This window comes from Cynocephalus volans, chromosome 8, assembly GCF_027409185.1.
Source record: "Cynocephalus volans isolate mCynVol1 chromosome 8, mCynVol1.pri, whole genome shotgun sequence".
Classification (NCBI taxonomy): Eukaryota; Metazoa; Chordata; class Mammalia; order Dermoptera; family Cynocephalidae; genus Cynocephalus; species Cynocephalus volans.
The window spans coordinates 135,023,427-135,039,556 of NC_084467.1; the positions used below are offsets into that span (position 1 = coordinate 135,023,427).

The following is a 16,130-nucleotide window of genomic DNA, read 5'->3' on the forward strand; positions in this document are numbered from 1 at the left end:
GCTAGTAAGGAATCCAAACCATTGACACCAGAAATCTTTTAAAGCATAAGTTAGATTTGTTCAAAACTCTTCAATGGCTCCATCTTAGAATAAAAGCCAAAATCCTTACAGGGTCTGCAAAGCTGTTCACAACTTGTCTTGCCCAGTTCATCTTCTACTATTCTTCCCCCAGCTCACCTCGTTCTGGCCACTGGTCTACCTGCTATTGCTTGAACATGGCAGGTACATTCCTCCTGCCTCAAGACCTCTGCACTGGTTTTTCCTTCTCCCTAAATCATTTCCCCTTGACATTTCACACAAATGTTATCCTCTCAGTATGGTATTCTCTGACTATCTTATTTTAAAATGTATCTACTCCTCACAACACATCCCCCATTTCTCCTTTCCTGATTTATTTCTCTCCATAACTCTTATTACCACCATATTGTATAATTTACCTATTTATTATTATATTCATGTACAAGGGTACTTCAAAAAGTTCATGAAAAAATAGAATTAAAAGATCATACTAATCTTTCCATAAACTTTTTGAAGTTCCCTTGTATATTATCTAACACCTTGCACTAGAATGTAAGTTTTATGAGGACAGGGATTTTTGTCTGTTTGTTCAGTAAATAGTGAACCCAGAACAGTGCCTATATATTAGGCTCTCAAAAAAGATGTGTTGAAAGAATAAATCATGTACACAGTAGGACCCCTTATCTGTGCTTTCGCTTTCCCTGGGTTCAGTTACCTGTAGTCAACCACAGCCAGAAAATATTAAATGGAGAATTCCAGAAATAAACAATTCGTAAGTTTTAAATTAGTTTTCAATTTAAAACTGTATCACAGTGCCTCATCATTCACCTCACTTCATCCCCTCACGTAGGTCATCTCTTATCATCTCACATCATCCCAAGGAGAAGGATGAGCACTGTATAATAAGATACTTTGAAAGAGAGAGAATTACCTCATTCACATAAATTTTACTACAGTATATTGCTACAGTTATTTGATTTTATTATTAGTTATTGTTGTTAATCTCTTACTGTGCCTTATTTATAAGTTAAATTTTACCATAGGTATGTACGTGTAGGAAAAAACGCAGTGTAGGGTTTGATACTGTCCGTGGTTTCAGGCATCCCCCACAGATAAGGAGGGGACTACTGTACTGCCATACTCACAGAGAATACTATGAGAGAACAGAATATAAAACAAATCTCTGGAATCAGGCACGGCTTCAGACTTTAAATCTGAGCACTTAAACTAGATGAGCAGGAATTCTGCACGGATGACAGGAGAGCGACAGACTGTTAATATGCAAAGACACACCTATAATGTGTGGTTCATCTGTACAGGGGGGAACTCCAAGCCCAAAGGAGGACTGTTAAAGGCAAGTCAGCTTCTTAAAAACCATGTTATTTGACAAAAGGAGAAAACAGAATGAGACCTACAGCACGATTTCATGTTGATTTAAAAGATATATACAGGCCAAACAATACTATATATTTATCAAACATACAAAGTAATAAATACAGGATAAGTCATATTTGAGGCCAAAGTACTAAAAGCTCCACAACTTGGAAAACAATTCATTTTATCCCACTCCCCTTCTTCCCATCTCTGGTTCTATGGTCTTTTCAGTTAAAGTCAAAAGATCTTATTTCCTTCCTTTCTTCTTTCTTCCCACTCATTCTTTTGTTTTCACAGAATTAAGGGACAGTATCCTGTACAATCCACCCACACAGGATATCCATTTAAAAACCATCCTACCCATTAACACCAAACAAAAGGAAAACTTTTTTTAAAGACATAAACATCCTAATATTTTTCTGAGGCTAGGAATGAACATGTATTTTGAATCACAAACAGTTAAAGTACTAAATGGGGGAGAACAAGCTAAGCAATAAAGGCAAAAACCAAAATGAAACAAAAGGCTGTGGGAAGAGCAACTAAATGTCACAGTGTTACCTAGTGGGTCTGTCTGGTCTACGCCACTTTCCTCATCAGTTCAGACAGACATGTCTGGATGATTCAGATGTACTGTGCCCGCCTGAATGCAAGTGTGTAGGCCAGGAATGTTTTATTTTTGAACAATGTGAAGTGACTACTATAAATTAGGTACCTTAGATGGTAAAATTAACTAATCTTCCAATAATCACTGCTATAAAAGGGATTAGATCATGGACTTGAGATAGATTTTTCACTTATGGTGTGTAAAGGGCTCAGGTAGCAGAAATAAACACAATTAAGAAAAGGTAATTTTTATTATTCTTTTCTATTGATACATTTACAGGATACAACAACAACAAAAAAAAAGCAAAAGAGAAATAAATAGCAACTTGTACAGCATAAATTGTCATGATTAATTAAGCAAGTTAAAATCCAGAATAATAAAGCTCAAATTCCAAGATAATTCCTGAATTTAGTTTGATACTTTTCACCAATTAATTATTCAATAACTTTTATCAGTTTAATTAAATATTTGTCAGGTAGTAATTGGAGAAGTTAATATATAAAATTTTCAGTTTAGACATTTTTAAGTATTTTATAAACACTTACCTTGCCAGAATTCTACTTTATCTGACTGCATATTCTCTAAGTGGCTACAATTTTTAATACCTCTTTTAAAAACTATATAAAATAGTTGGATAAATTATTCAATAGTTCTTAAAATAGCTTAATTTCTTCACATTGAGCCATATATATCTTAATATCACAAAATATTACATATTATTCACATATTCTTCCATTCAATAGGTAAGCACTTATTGAGATTCTACTGTGAAATGCGAGGGGGGAAAAACACACAAACCTTCACTGACCAAGAATGAAGATGGTAACAGTAGTAAATAAGATAAATTTTTTGAAATCTCCATTCACACTTGATTATTGTGGTTATCTACCCACCCCCAAACTATCAACTCTGAACCATACCTGTTGTCAAGTTGGGTAGAGCAGATTCTGAGGCCTCAATGCACAGGCAGCAAAGCAACATGTCTTGATCGCTGCCATAACTATTAGGTGGAAGCAGAACTGTCCTGAGGACCATACCTCTGCCCAGAAGCACTAAAGTTAAACTGTTCTATGTAAAGAGGAAGTCTTAGAATTCCACTCTCTGACAAGCAATACCACATGCATGTGACACTTACTCATGTACTCTACAGCCAGAAAACAAATAATAAAAGGGTAAGTATTCACAACTCCCAAAGTGGGTGGAAGATAACCTAAAGGAAAATGTCAAGTCATCAGCAAAAGACTGAGTCAGAAGGAGTTACTTCAAAAACTGGGAATATTTAAAATTATATATGTAAGTAAAATAAAAACAAACACACATATGAGTAACAAATAGCTTAATAATAAAATAATGCAGGGATCAGTACTTGTAGATGGGTTTTCATTCCTAAGGAGACTATGAGGTGAGACTACAGAGAAAGGTTTCCTTGGAGAAAACCTGTTTACAGTAAACACCAAATACACTTTAGAGAGGAAACGCCTAACAAGACTCATCTTTTACATCACTTAAATTAGTTCAAGAAACCACAAATCTAAAGTCAAAGAAATAGTTACGATCTGATTCATGAGTACAGAAGCCAAGAAATAACTGCCTCTGCTAACATTTTGGCTCTATAGTTCAATAAAGATTAAAAACATGACATGATAAGTGTTGAAAACTTTTGAGTGTTAAAACTTTTAAAAGCCTAATCTTTGTTAATACACTCATATAGGAACAAAGTTAAAAAAGATTAAGAGCCTAAAAATGAGAGTACCCAATGAGAATTAAACTGGCAAGATCTACAAATAATGGACTTAAGTGGTATGATCTTCAAAAATAATATAAAAGGAGAGTTTGTAACTGTGTAGCTGAGAATACTCATTGATTCAATAAATATTTATTGAGCACCTACTGTGTACCAGCCACTGTTCTAGGTCAGTAAAAGTAACATAATAGGATGGCAGGTCTGAAATAGCCTTCAATAAGAGTGAAACATAAAAAATTATAATTTAACCTTATTAGGGAAAGAACAACTTTCATGTAGGTACTTATCAACAGTTTAAAAAAATCAAAGCTTATGCTTTCAATGAAATTAACCTTTACAAAGCCAGTACTATCAACATCATGGGAAAATCAAGAGTCAAATGACTAAGGGTTACCTCAATTAATGACTCAGAATTTCAAATACCAGGTTGAATCTCTCCTTCTCTGGATTATACAAAAATTGTGGGAAAGGAGCCCCATAACCCATGTTTATCCATATGTAAATTCTATACCATATGATTTACTATTTAATCAATAAATCTGCTATTTAAATTACCAATGATTAACAGTTATATTTTCAATTGCTTATATTATAATTAGGAGTAAAGATGAAATAAATGGATAAATAAAATGTAGTAAATACATACAATGGAATATTATTCAGCTATAAAAAGAAATGAAATTTTAATGTATACTACAACATAAATGAGCATTGAAAGCATTATACTAAGTGAAATAAGCCAGATACAAAAAGGCAAATATTGTATGATTCCACTTTAAAGAAATATTTTGAATTTTTTTTAGTTCTGGAAATCTAGTTCTGCAAATGGATGATTGTACAATATTGTGAATATATTTAATGCTACTGAATTATACACCTAAAATTTTGCCATAATAAAAGATTAAAATTACTGAGGCCTCCAAAAACCTTTTGTTTATGTAGGTTTTTTTTTTTTTTTTTAAAGGATGACCGGTAAGGGGATCTCAACCCTTGGCTTGGTGTTGTCAGCACCATGCTCAGCCAGTGAGCAAACCGGCCATCCCTATATAGGATCCGAACCCGTGGCCTTGGTGTTATCAGCACCGCACTCTACCGAGTGAGCCACGGGCCGGCCTGTTTATGTAGGTTAAATCTATCATTATTTATATCTGAAACTAAAACTGAGAAATTTTATCAATATTTATTTATTAATTCTAAAGTAACATTAAACCAATATATTAATATATGTATTTTTATTAAAAATAACTACTTTTCAAAAGAGAATTAGGAGATAAGAGTAGCAATGTCATTGTTTGCAAATCTCTTTAATAACAGGGGAAGTGCACTACTTTAATGAAGGTGACATTTAAACTAAGGCCAGAAGCAAAAGAGGGATCTAAGCCAGATGCCCTGGGAAAGGGAGGGAGGAAGCATTCTGAGCAAAGAGAATGTAGCAAGTGCAAAAACCCTGAGGTAGAAAAAACCTGGTATGCAGAGGAAATGAAAAATGTGACTACTGTTGAGAAAGTCAGAAAAGGAGCATGAAACAAAGTAAGGTAAACAGGGGCTAACCAGATCACGAGCTTAAGTATTTAGAATTTTATTCCAAACACAATGGAAATCCAGTAAACAGTTTTAAGCAGGGACATCATATGGTCTGACTTCCATTTGTAAAAAAGACCGCTACCATGTGTAAAAAAATATGGACCACATAGAGAACAAAATTAGAAACAGAAAAATATGAGGTAGTTCAAGAATGGGGTCTTGGAATAGTATGATGGCAGTGGAGAAAAAGAAAAGTAAAAGAACTTAAAGATATGATTTGGAGATGGACTCAATAGGGCTTGCAGATTACTTCAACATAATATAAGACAGAGGTGGGAGAAAATAAAGAATGGCTGCTAGGTTTTAGGCCTGAGTAACTGGGTAGATGGCCATGTAATTCACTCAGAAGCAGTAATAGTACAGATATTCCTCGATGTTCCCATGATAGGGTAATGTCCTGATAAATCGTAAGTTGAAAATAGCATAAGTCAAGAATGTATTTAATACACCTAACATACCAAACATCATAGCTTAGCCTAGCCTACGTAAAACATGCTCAGAACACTTACATTAGCCTACAGTTGGACAAAATCATCTAACACAGAGCCTGTTTTATAATAAAGTGTTGACTATCTCGTTTAATTTATTGAATATTATACTAAAAATGAAAAACAAAATGGTTGCATGGGTACTCTAAATACAGTTTCTACTTAATGCATATTGCTTTCACACCATCATAAAGTCAAAAACTTAAGGTTAAGTTGAATCATCGTTAAGTCGGGGACTGTCTGTATATCATAAGTTCTACCATGGACAGGTAGACTTGGGAGATATAATTAAGCACTTTGATATATAAATGTGGAGCTCAGAGAAGATCCTTGGCTGTGGTCATCAGCTTTTAGATGGTATTTAAACCCATGGATCTGGATGAGATCACTTAGGGAGAGAATAGTCAGGCAAAAATGCAGGATCTTACTTATAGGAGAACAATGATTCAAATCACTACAGATTACTCATTTGAAACCATGGAGACTACAAAGTAGCAGAAAAAGCTGAGGGGGGAAAAAAAACCCAAAACTGTCAACCCAAAATTCTATATCCACAGAAAATATCCTTCAGAAATGAAAATGAAATAAAGACACTAGTTAAAGACCCAGCTGAAGGAAAGAACTTGTTGCCAGAAGACCAGCTCTAAGAGAATTGTTAAAGATGTTTTTCAGACAATGAAAATGATACCAGAGGGTAATTTTGGAACATTAAGAGTTAAGAGCTACAAAACTGGTCAATTTCTGGGTAAATGTAACATATTGTTCTTCTCCTCTTGAGTTTTTAAAAATAGTTTGATGGTTTGAAGCAAAAAGTGTAACGTCACTTGTAGGGACTCTTCAATGTATGCAGATATACTATATAACGACTATAACATAAAGAACGGAAAAGGGAACGATATGATGGTAAGGTTTCCATATCTCACTTGAAGTGGTAAAATACTGAATCTGAGTGTGAAAAGTTCAACATGTATAACAAAATCTCTAGAGCAACCACTAGAAAACCTAAACAAAGAGATAAAGCCAAAGACACAATAGATAAATTAAAATGGGATACTAAAAAACAATGTTCAAATAATCTCAGAGAAGGCAGGAAGGGAGAAAAAGAAACAAACATAAAAAATAAAATGGGAGACCTAAATCTAAACATATCAGTAATTACATTAAATGCAAATGATCTAAACACAATTGTAAGATAGATTGTCAAAATGCATATATAACAATTCACCAATAGGCTGTCTAAAAGAAACTCACTTCAAATATAATCATATCGGTAGGTTAAAAATAAAAGGATTCGAACACATGTCCACACAGAACTTATACATGAATGTTCACAGTATTCATAATAAACAGTGGAAACAACCCAAATGTCCATCAATTCATGAATGCGTAAATAAAATTATTCCGCAATAAAAAGGAATGAAGGACTGATACATGATTTGTCATATGACCCAGCAATCCCACTCATGAGTATTTATCCTGGAGAAATAAAAATTTATGTTCATACAAAAACCTGCACACAAATAAGAGAATACGAATAGAGCTATTTTAGCAGCTCTGCTCCTAATTACTCAAAACTGAACACAACCTCAATGTCCTTCAATGGATGAATGGATAAACAAACTGTGGTATATCCATACAGTGAAATACTTCTCATAAGTAAAAAGGAAGAACTGTTGATACCTCAAACTATTGATACACACAACAATCTGGATGACTCTCAAAAGCATTATGCCAAGTTTGCCAAAGAAGCCAGTAAAAAAAGACCACATTTTCCAAAAGACAAAACCATTGTGATTGCCAGGGGTTAAGGATGGGAATGTGTGACTTAGTAGCCATCTCAGTTATCAGATTGACTATCACAATAGTGCAGTGCTGAATTCAAGTAACCCTTATTTTACTTAATTGTTCTATTTTATTATTATTGCTGTCAATCTCTTACTGTGACTAATTTATAAACTAAATTTTATCATAGGTATGTATGTATAGGAAAGAAACATAGTATACATATGGTTTGGTACTATCTGCAGTTTCAAGCATGCACTGGGGTTCTTAGAACATATTGATACATCTTTCCAAAAATTTCTCTCTTTATAGAAATGCTCACTGCACTAGGGTGACATACAATTTGAAAGGCATACAACAAAACTTATTTTCATTCACAAGTCCCTGCTAGTAAGGTGAAGGAAACCAGATGTGTCACTCCAAAATATGCCTCTTTGACATAAAAATTATTTTTTAGCTAAAAGCAACTGAGAAGCAACAAACAGAGGAAAAGCTCTCCCTATCCTCTTGCTTTTCTTCCTAAAGATGGGATATAAATTTCCCTGTACTGGAGACAACTCTAGACTTATCAACCCAGGGATGACACCAGAGGATTCTGCAAACAAACCTTACTCCTTGGTTCCTTCCATATATTTACTTTCCCACAATTTCCCATTTTTTGAATCCTAAAATGTCTTTCCTTTGTCCTGTCATTTCTCTACAAATTTATTCTTTGTCAAAGATGCTATATAAACTAGAGCTCTAAGCCACTGATTTGAGTTACTTTTCATTGAGATTTCTTCTGTGTGATGTGCACTACATGCATTAATAAACTTGTTTGTTTTTCTCTTGTTGATCTGTCTTTTGTTTTAGGGGTCCATCCCAACTAAGACCTCGTGGGGATGAAGGAAAAATTACATTTCCTTCCCAGCAAAGGTACAACATTTCCCATCTCTTTTGCTAACTATATTTCAATTTATTCCTAATGAGGTAAAACACTTTCCCATTTCTTTTGCTGTTTATATTTCCTATTTTGTAAGTTGTTAGTGGCATAGGCAGTAAATCAAAATCAACAAATGGAAAATATGTAAAATACAACATCTAACATCACTCTTATCACTAGATATGACAAAGAAAAAAGTTTGATTCTTCCCTATGTAAGTCCTCAATTTCAAACAGCCTCACAACAGAGGCTGTCATTTTTATAACTGTACATATCTCTTAGATTGGAGCCATCCCAGACAAACAATCCCACCACAGACCACCTATCCCCTTTTCACATCAGCATGAAACAGAGAACCTTACAAAGATCTAGGCACAGAAAGGTACTTCTCAGGGGTCCTTTAACTAATATTTCAGGATCTAATGGTAGACCTTTAAAACATGTTCAACTCCATTATTATTGAGATGAAGAAACACATCTAGTGTCAGAACAAGGTGATCTCTAAGCTGGCAGCTGCCCCGCCCAATACTAACCCTCACCACTCGAGCTCCATACATAGCAGCTGACTAGAATTCTAAGAAGGAGCTTAGAATTCACCAATGCCACACTATGCTACTTGACTCTCAGCACTCACCTCTTTTCCCTTCCTTTCCCGAACTCAAGGCTTTAGGAACAAATATTGGCTTTTCATTATTAAAAAGACTACAGTTCCTATTTGTTAATAAGCTTTTTTTCCTTTTCCTTTTCTTTTTTTTAAATTTGAGAGCTTAGGCTGTGTTAAGTAGTCCTAGGCCCTGCCATTCAAAAAGTTAGGCCTCTGAGCTCACAACTTTCATTTGTAAAACAGGAAAACAAATGATAAGTACTTAAAGGGGTCCTAACATGAGATTAAATGCACACAAAATGCAATCTTGACACCGTAAGTTAAAACTTTACTTTTTTCTGTAGTCCAAAAGAGTTGCCTTCCTACTTCGCAACTAAATCTTATTAAAAGGTAAGAATAAACTTGTTGACTCAAGTTGGAAGATTTGATACAGCTAACAAGAAGTCAAAGGTACAGAAATAAAATTAAGCAATAGAAGTACCTCTAAATATTTTTAAGATTGACTCTCTTTAGGTTGGTCAATCATAGTAGTTGTAGGATAGCTCCCTAGTTCTCATACACTCTCACATTCACAAAAAATCAAAATGGCATTTTAATCAAGACTGTGCTTACCCTCTCCCTCTGTCTACTCAAATCCTGTATTTCTTTAAAGATGTAATTCAAGTTCCTAGATTCTCCTTGAACCTGGCCTCTCTGACCAGTGCAGATCAAGTAATCTCTTCCTTTGTCTAAAGTCAAAGCACCTTTTGCCTAAAACAGCAATTGTTATACTAATTTGGGACATCTTCTATACGTAGTAAACACTATAATTTACTACTTCCCGTTTTTATGTATTTCTTTCTAAGATTAAGTTTCTACAGGTACAGAATCAATATGCTTCTCTGTCCAATGAAACCAGCAAAAAGCTTTGCTAATAAATGATTAATAAAAAGAATTTTTATCTCATTTTAAAAATTCAGTAAGTATGAGACCTCTTGCCACAGAAAATAAATGCTATTACAGCATCTTTTCTCTTTCTCTATACCAGTGTTTCTCAACTTTTTTTTTCATAATCAGTACTCTAAGGAATAAAATTAAATTTAAGTTAAATCAACTTAAATAAATTTAATTTTTAATTCAATTTCTCCCTTAACAAGAGAAATTAAATTTTAAAAGGATAAGACTTTGTATGGTAGCTCTAAGCTCTGGAAGATCACAAACCGTAAGTTGTGAGTACGTTATCACCTCTGTTGAGAATGCATGCTCCATATCTGTCCAAGTCATACGCCTGAAAGTTCAAAGGGGATGCATTTGCTCCTGTTAGGGTAGGAGGCTTCTCTGAGTCCATAACCACAGATATCAATCTACTTTAGATTCAACATCTTCTATTACAGAGAAAGAAAAAGTACATTTTTCTAAGCAGAAAAAATATAAGCAAACACACTTAAAAAACGGAAGTATTGTTAAGTTCAAGCCAGGCCAAGACTTGTGGGAACTTGGGTAGGCTTTTATAATTAATACTTAATACGTGTTCAACATTTACTTAGAAAGAAGCCTGAAGACTGCACTGAGGAAGAAAGGAAAGCAGAGAAGATAAGAAGCTCATGCTTCCTTCTTGTGCATGTGCTTAATTGAACACCTCTTCTGCGGTTCTGAACAATTCATCTCTGGCCCTAAACTTGGAGTCTAACTCAGCAATAAGCCCTGCAGTTAGCCAGAATTACTGACCTCAGCAGGCAGTTTGGCATGTCCTCTGGTGGTCTCATGTACTACCCCAAATTGCTTATGAAAATATTCCCCAAAGATTTAAAAAAAAAAACAACTTAGTCTCTGAGAGTTTCTAGTAAACAATTTCTCCACCTTGTTACATTTCCAGTGAACCTTTAGAAACCAACACTCTGGAGAGGGGCCAAGGTGGCACATTACTTAATCCAGCTTAGTGAGTTTGTGCTTGTTTAGAAGAGACAACTGGGTATGTGTGTGTAAATAAACTAAGGTGAGATATTTGTGGGCCAAATGACAGATGTTCTTGACGTTCATACGCATCACAGTAAGCAATATGGAACCATTCGACATTTGTAAGAAGTAGTAATACATTTATTGTGCTATTTAAAGAATACAGGTCTGTAATACTCCTGGTGGACCACCACGAGTTAAAGAGAATAACTAAAAGTCTGCTGCAGAAAACTAAATTGAGATGATAAGGGCTTGACCAGGAAATGGAGAACAACAGACAGATTTAAGAAATCTTTTAAAGAAGAGACTTGATAATTATCTGAAAAGAGGATGGAAACAAATATTAAATCTCTGGTTTGGAACAAAATGAATATAAAGTAACATCCAAATATCAAAGAAAGAATTATAAGAACAAAACACAATATAAGTAAATTATGAAGTACTACAAAAAGTTCATGGAAAAATTGAATTAAATACAAATACTTCCATGAACTTTTTGAAGACCCCTTGTATATCCTCTGAGGACACAAATCTAGAAGTTATCAACATTGTTCAACATTTTATACAAAAGACAAAGGAAATTATTGGCATTTCATCAAAAACATTCTTTATCAATTAAAAAAGTGGTAATAATTATAATGTTTTATATTCAGTTTCTGAAATACTCTCTAATCCAAAATAACATATTTCTGGATGGTGCCAGATAATAGAAAATTCTATCTTCTTTCCTCCTTCCTTCTCATTCAATGCAATCTCCCTAAGTGAAGTCATTCACACCCTTCCTTTTAATTACAAACTCTAGGCTATTGGCTCTTGTGACCATAAACTAGATGGCTTAAACCAAGAGAAATATATTCTCTCATAGTTATGGAGGCCAGAAGTCTGAAACAAGCACCACTGGGACAAAGTCAGGGTGTCAGCAAAGCCACAGCTCCCTTTGGGGGCTCTAAGGGAGAATCCATTCCTTGCTTCTTCCAGCTTCTAGTGGCTGCCAGCATTCTTTGGCTTGTGGCCACATCACTCCAATCTTCAAGGCCAGCATTTTCAAATCTCTCTCTGCTCCATTTTCACATTGCCTTCTCCTCTGTGTGTGTGAAATCTCCCTCTGCCTCCCTCTTACACTTGTGATGGCATTTAGGGCCCAACTCAATTATCCAGTATAAAATCCTGTATTAGTCTGTTTCTGTTGCTTATAACAAAATACCTGAAACTGGGTGATTTATAAAAAAAACTAAATTTATCACTTACAGTTTTGGAGGCTAGAAAGTCCAAAGTCCAGGGTACACATTTGGTGAAGGTCTTGGTGGTGGCAACAGTGACTCAGGGGTCTCACATCGCAGAAAATGGCAGAGCAGAGAGAGACAGACTCTTCATGCTCTCCATGCTCTCCTTTTTTTTTTTTTTTTTTTAAAAGGTGACCGGTAAGGGGATCTTAACCCTTGACTTGGTGTTGTCAGCACCACGCTCAGCCAGTGAGCGAACCGGCCATCCGTATATGGGATCCGAACCCGCTCCCGAGTGAGCCACGGGCCGGCCCCATGCTCTCCTTTTAAAGCCCTCAGAACCACTCCCCTGACCACCACTATTAATCCATTCACTACAGCATGGTCCTACAATCTAAGCACCTCTTCAAGGCCCCACCTCTCAATCACCATAATAGGACTTCCCACCCTCTTACCACTGTCACGGGGGGGGGGGGGGGGTGTCAAGTTTTGTGGGAGGACACTCAATCCAAGATAGCTCCCCATCACACCTATAAAGATGGCACTCTCCACAAGTTTTTTCTTTTTTTGGGCCATAGAAAGTAACATTCACAGGTCCTAGGGATTAGGACATGAATATCTTCTGAGGGTGCACTTTTCAGCCTACCACAGCTCCATAATGCCACCAACCCAAAACACTCTCCTGAATAACACACTGCTTGACTCTTATAGCCTATGGATAAATTCACTTAGCCTAAAAGCACTAAAAACCCATTTTGTTCCTATTCTTGGTTCATTTCTTTTTTGCTTCGGGTATATGTATTTGTGTAAATGTGTGTTTTGTTGTTGTTAATGGTATATCCCAGGCATCCAATCCAGAAATCTCATCATCATTCTAGATCCCTTTTTCTTCCCCAATTCCCTCTATTGCTATATCTTATGGATTCTAGCTCTTAAATATTTCTCAAACCCATGTGTTCATCTCCATCTGTTATCACTGTCTTAATTCAGACCCTCATTATTTCCTTGCTTGCACTACTACAACATTCATCTATCTGATCTTCCTGATTTCTACCTTGCTCTGCTTCAATCTAATACCCACATTGCTTCTAAACTGATATTTTGAAAGGGCAAATCTCGAATTATGTTCCTACTTAAACTCTTTGATAGTTCACTAACATACAGCATTAAATTACAAATTCTTCAGCATGGTATACAAAAATATTCTCCATGGTCTGGCACTTACCTTCCCAGCCCAATCTCCCACCACTTTCTTTCTTATACCTTATGTTTCAACCATATACAGATCTATCGGCAGTTCTCTGAACTTGTCAATTTGTTTGATCTTTGTTCATGCCAATTTTCTCTTCCTAAAATACTCTTCCCTTTCAGTTACCTAGTGAATTCACCATTTAATATTTGATTTATATTTTATCTCTTTTACTTGTTGTTCTGTGAAAGTGTTTTCTCCCATACCTAAGACAAAGTTTATAACTCTACACTGTACCATAATCACATGGATTTTTATTATTGTTATCATTATTTGGGGAAAGGAAATATTGCACAATACAAAAAAATATTATTACTTACATGTCTGACCCCACTTCACCTTTGCCTGTCCCTATCCCCACTTAAGAGCAGGGATTACATGTCTTATTCATATTCATTTTCCTAGCATATGTATTTAATAAATACTTGTTTTGACACATCATTTTTTCCTACTTATAAAAGCAATATTTGTCTATTTCCTAGAATCTTAAAAATTTACTAATTAAGATAATTAAATGCAGTCATGATCCCATCACCCAAAAATAACTACTGATATTTTTCACATATTTCTATCCAGTTTTTTATCTTATTCTTAAAGTTCTCTAATACACATCTTTATAGCAATTTTTAGCTCTAAGGCTAAAATTAAAATATAACCTACCAATTCTTATAACTTAAGACTTACAACTTGGCAGTAGAAGGAATTAAGTCCATAGATTTGTTTGGGACATGTGCAAATTTATTTCATTTAGATTTTTGTTCTAGATATTCAGATTCCTAAGATCCAAGAGCTATAAAAGTGATAAGGTTTTATGAAAGAATTTCAAAGTAAACTCCATCAGTGGCTAAGTAATTTATATATATTTGTAAGGCTATATACAACAATTTCAATGATCTATCAGGGTTTTTTTTGTTTTTTGATCTATCAGTTTTTAAAGGATGAACAAAATTTAGAATAAAACATGTTCCATGTGCAGATGTCATCCTTGAAAGAGGAAATTGGATAAAGGAGTGATCTAGAGTGGGACTTAGGAATTCTTGTTTTGGCCACAAGAACCTCTTAATATACAACAGATTAATATCATTGTAATATCATTTCCCTAATGGCACCCCTTCTCATTATTTCTTAAATTATCATTAGCACTTTTTTTGAAAATGTAGTTGTTCTGAGATAATTTTAAGTTGTTTGCATTTCAGAAGGACTCCTCTCTTTTAAGATAAGACTCTTTGAACAGACAGCTGTTTGCATTAGACAACATGATCATGGATTTTCCTCTGTATTAATCACTGTAACTTGCACACAGTAGGCACTCAAGTATTCTTGATATATTATAATTTACAGTATCATACCCTATATCCCCAAAGAAGAGGCATTATTATCACCAACCTACAAATGTTAGGAAATGTCAAGAATTTATTCAAGTCCCAGAGCTAGTTGGTGAAACCAGCATTCAAAACCCTAGGTTTTGTCTAACTTTAAAGCCCATGCTCTTTTCAGTATACTAGGCTGCCTCTCTAATGCAGTAGACAGTGGTACAAAAAAACCCTGGAATAGCCCTTTTCTTAACTCTCTGGAGAAGAATTTGAAGACAGCAGGGTTCCCAAAGTAGGCTGATCTTGATTCATCTGCCCATACATAGGATGACATTTAGAAGTCAAACCTAAGAGGCTAATCAGAATGCTATGTATGTGCTTACCAACCAGTCCATTCCATCAGAGGAAACTGGAAATGTCTGCCATTTACTCCCAGCAGCAAAGTAATCACAAATTTTTCTAAAATTGATGCACAGTGACTCAGAGAAGAGTTTTTTAAAATTTGTATAGTTCATGACAGAACTTTGAATCCATCCAAAAATATAATGTTTTCTCTAATATGACTGGAAAACTTCACCTCTTCTTAGAACAACCTTAATTGGACCAAAAATGAAATAAACTGTCTTTCCTTTTGATTTTTCCTCAAAGAAAGAATGAGCTGAACAATAGTCTTCCCACAATGTATATGGCTCATCTCACAAACCTCTCAACAAAAAAGTAATGTATGTATAGGTATTCATTAGGAAATATTTCTCACAGTTCTAAAGTTTCTCTAACTTTATTCTATTAGGACACCTGTCACACCCTGTAGAAAACTTAGTAACATAACAATCCTTTCAAGTGATGCTAAAAATTTTTTTTAAAAGCTGGTTTTTCCTGTTTCAGAACTGTACATCTAGTTCTCCAATATCTATGAAGAAGTATGGCTATGTGTTTATACACTCCCTATATACTCTTGGGTACTGGCTGCAAGCTATTTCCTGCTGGCTGAACTCAGATATTTCAAATTGCCTTGACTGGGCTGGCTGGTTAGCTCAGCTGGTTAGAATGCAGCCTTATAACACCAAGGTCATGGGTTCATAACCCCGCAAAAATAAAATAAAGGCTTCAAATTGCCTTAACTAAGAGAAACAAAGAACCTTATTCATTACCCTAATATTTCAGCAGCTACCGGCTGCCCAAAGCAATAGAATCCCAGTCCTCCTCTAAAGAGAGGTAAGAAGAAAAAAAACATACTTCAAATTACGAAACTCTTTTGGCTTAGGACATATTAGTATATATATTGTGTTC

The 16,130-nt window shown here is 35.0% G+C and overlaps 2 protein-coding genes across 7 annotated transcripts in view; one reads left to right on the plus strand and one right to left on the minus strand.

Annotated features, from left to right (window-relative positions):
• Positions 1–16,130, plus strand: part of TOR3A (torsin family 3 member A) — a 68,252-nt gene that overhangs the window by 46,416 nt on the left and 5,706 nt on the right. Inside the window, exon 8 of the transcript XR_010024253.1 lies at positions 8,447–8,509. The gene's annotated coding sequence lies outside the window, so the exon portion shown is untranslated. The remainder of the gene's footprint in view (positions 1–8,446; positions 8,510–16,130) is intronic.
• The window catches only part of ABL2 (ABL proto-oncogene 2, non-receptor tyrosine kinase), a 112,530-nt gene that overhangs the window by 30,773 nt on the left and 65,627 nt on the right, over positions 1–16,130 (minus strand). For 2 of the 6 annotated variants that reach the window (XM_063106221.1, XM_063106218.1), the window contains exon 1: positions 2,917–3,031. The exons of the other annotated variants lie outside the window; for them this stretch is intronic. In XM_063106221.1, coding sequence (XP_062962291.1) covers positions 2,917–3,031 — 115 coding nt within the window. Of the gene's footprint in view, positions 1–2,916; positions 3,032–16,130 lie in introns of those variants that run through there. 6 annotated transcript variants of the gene reach the window in all.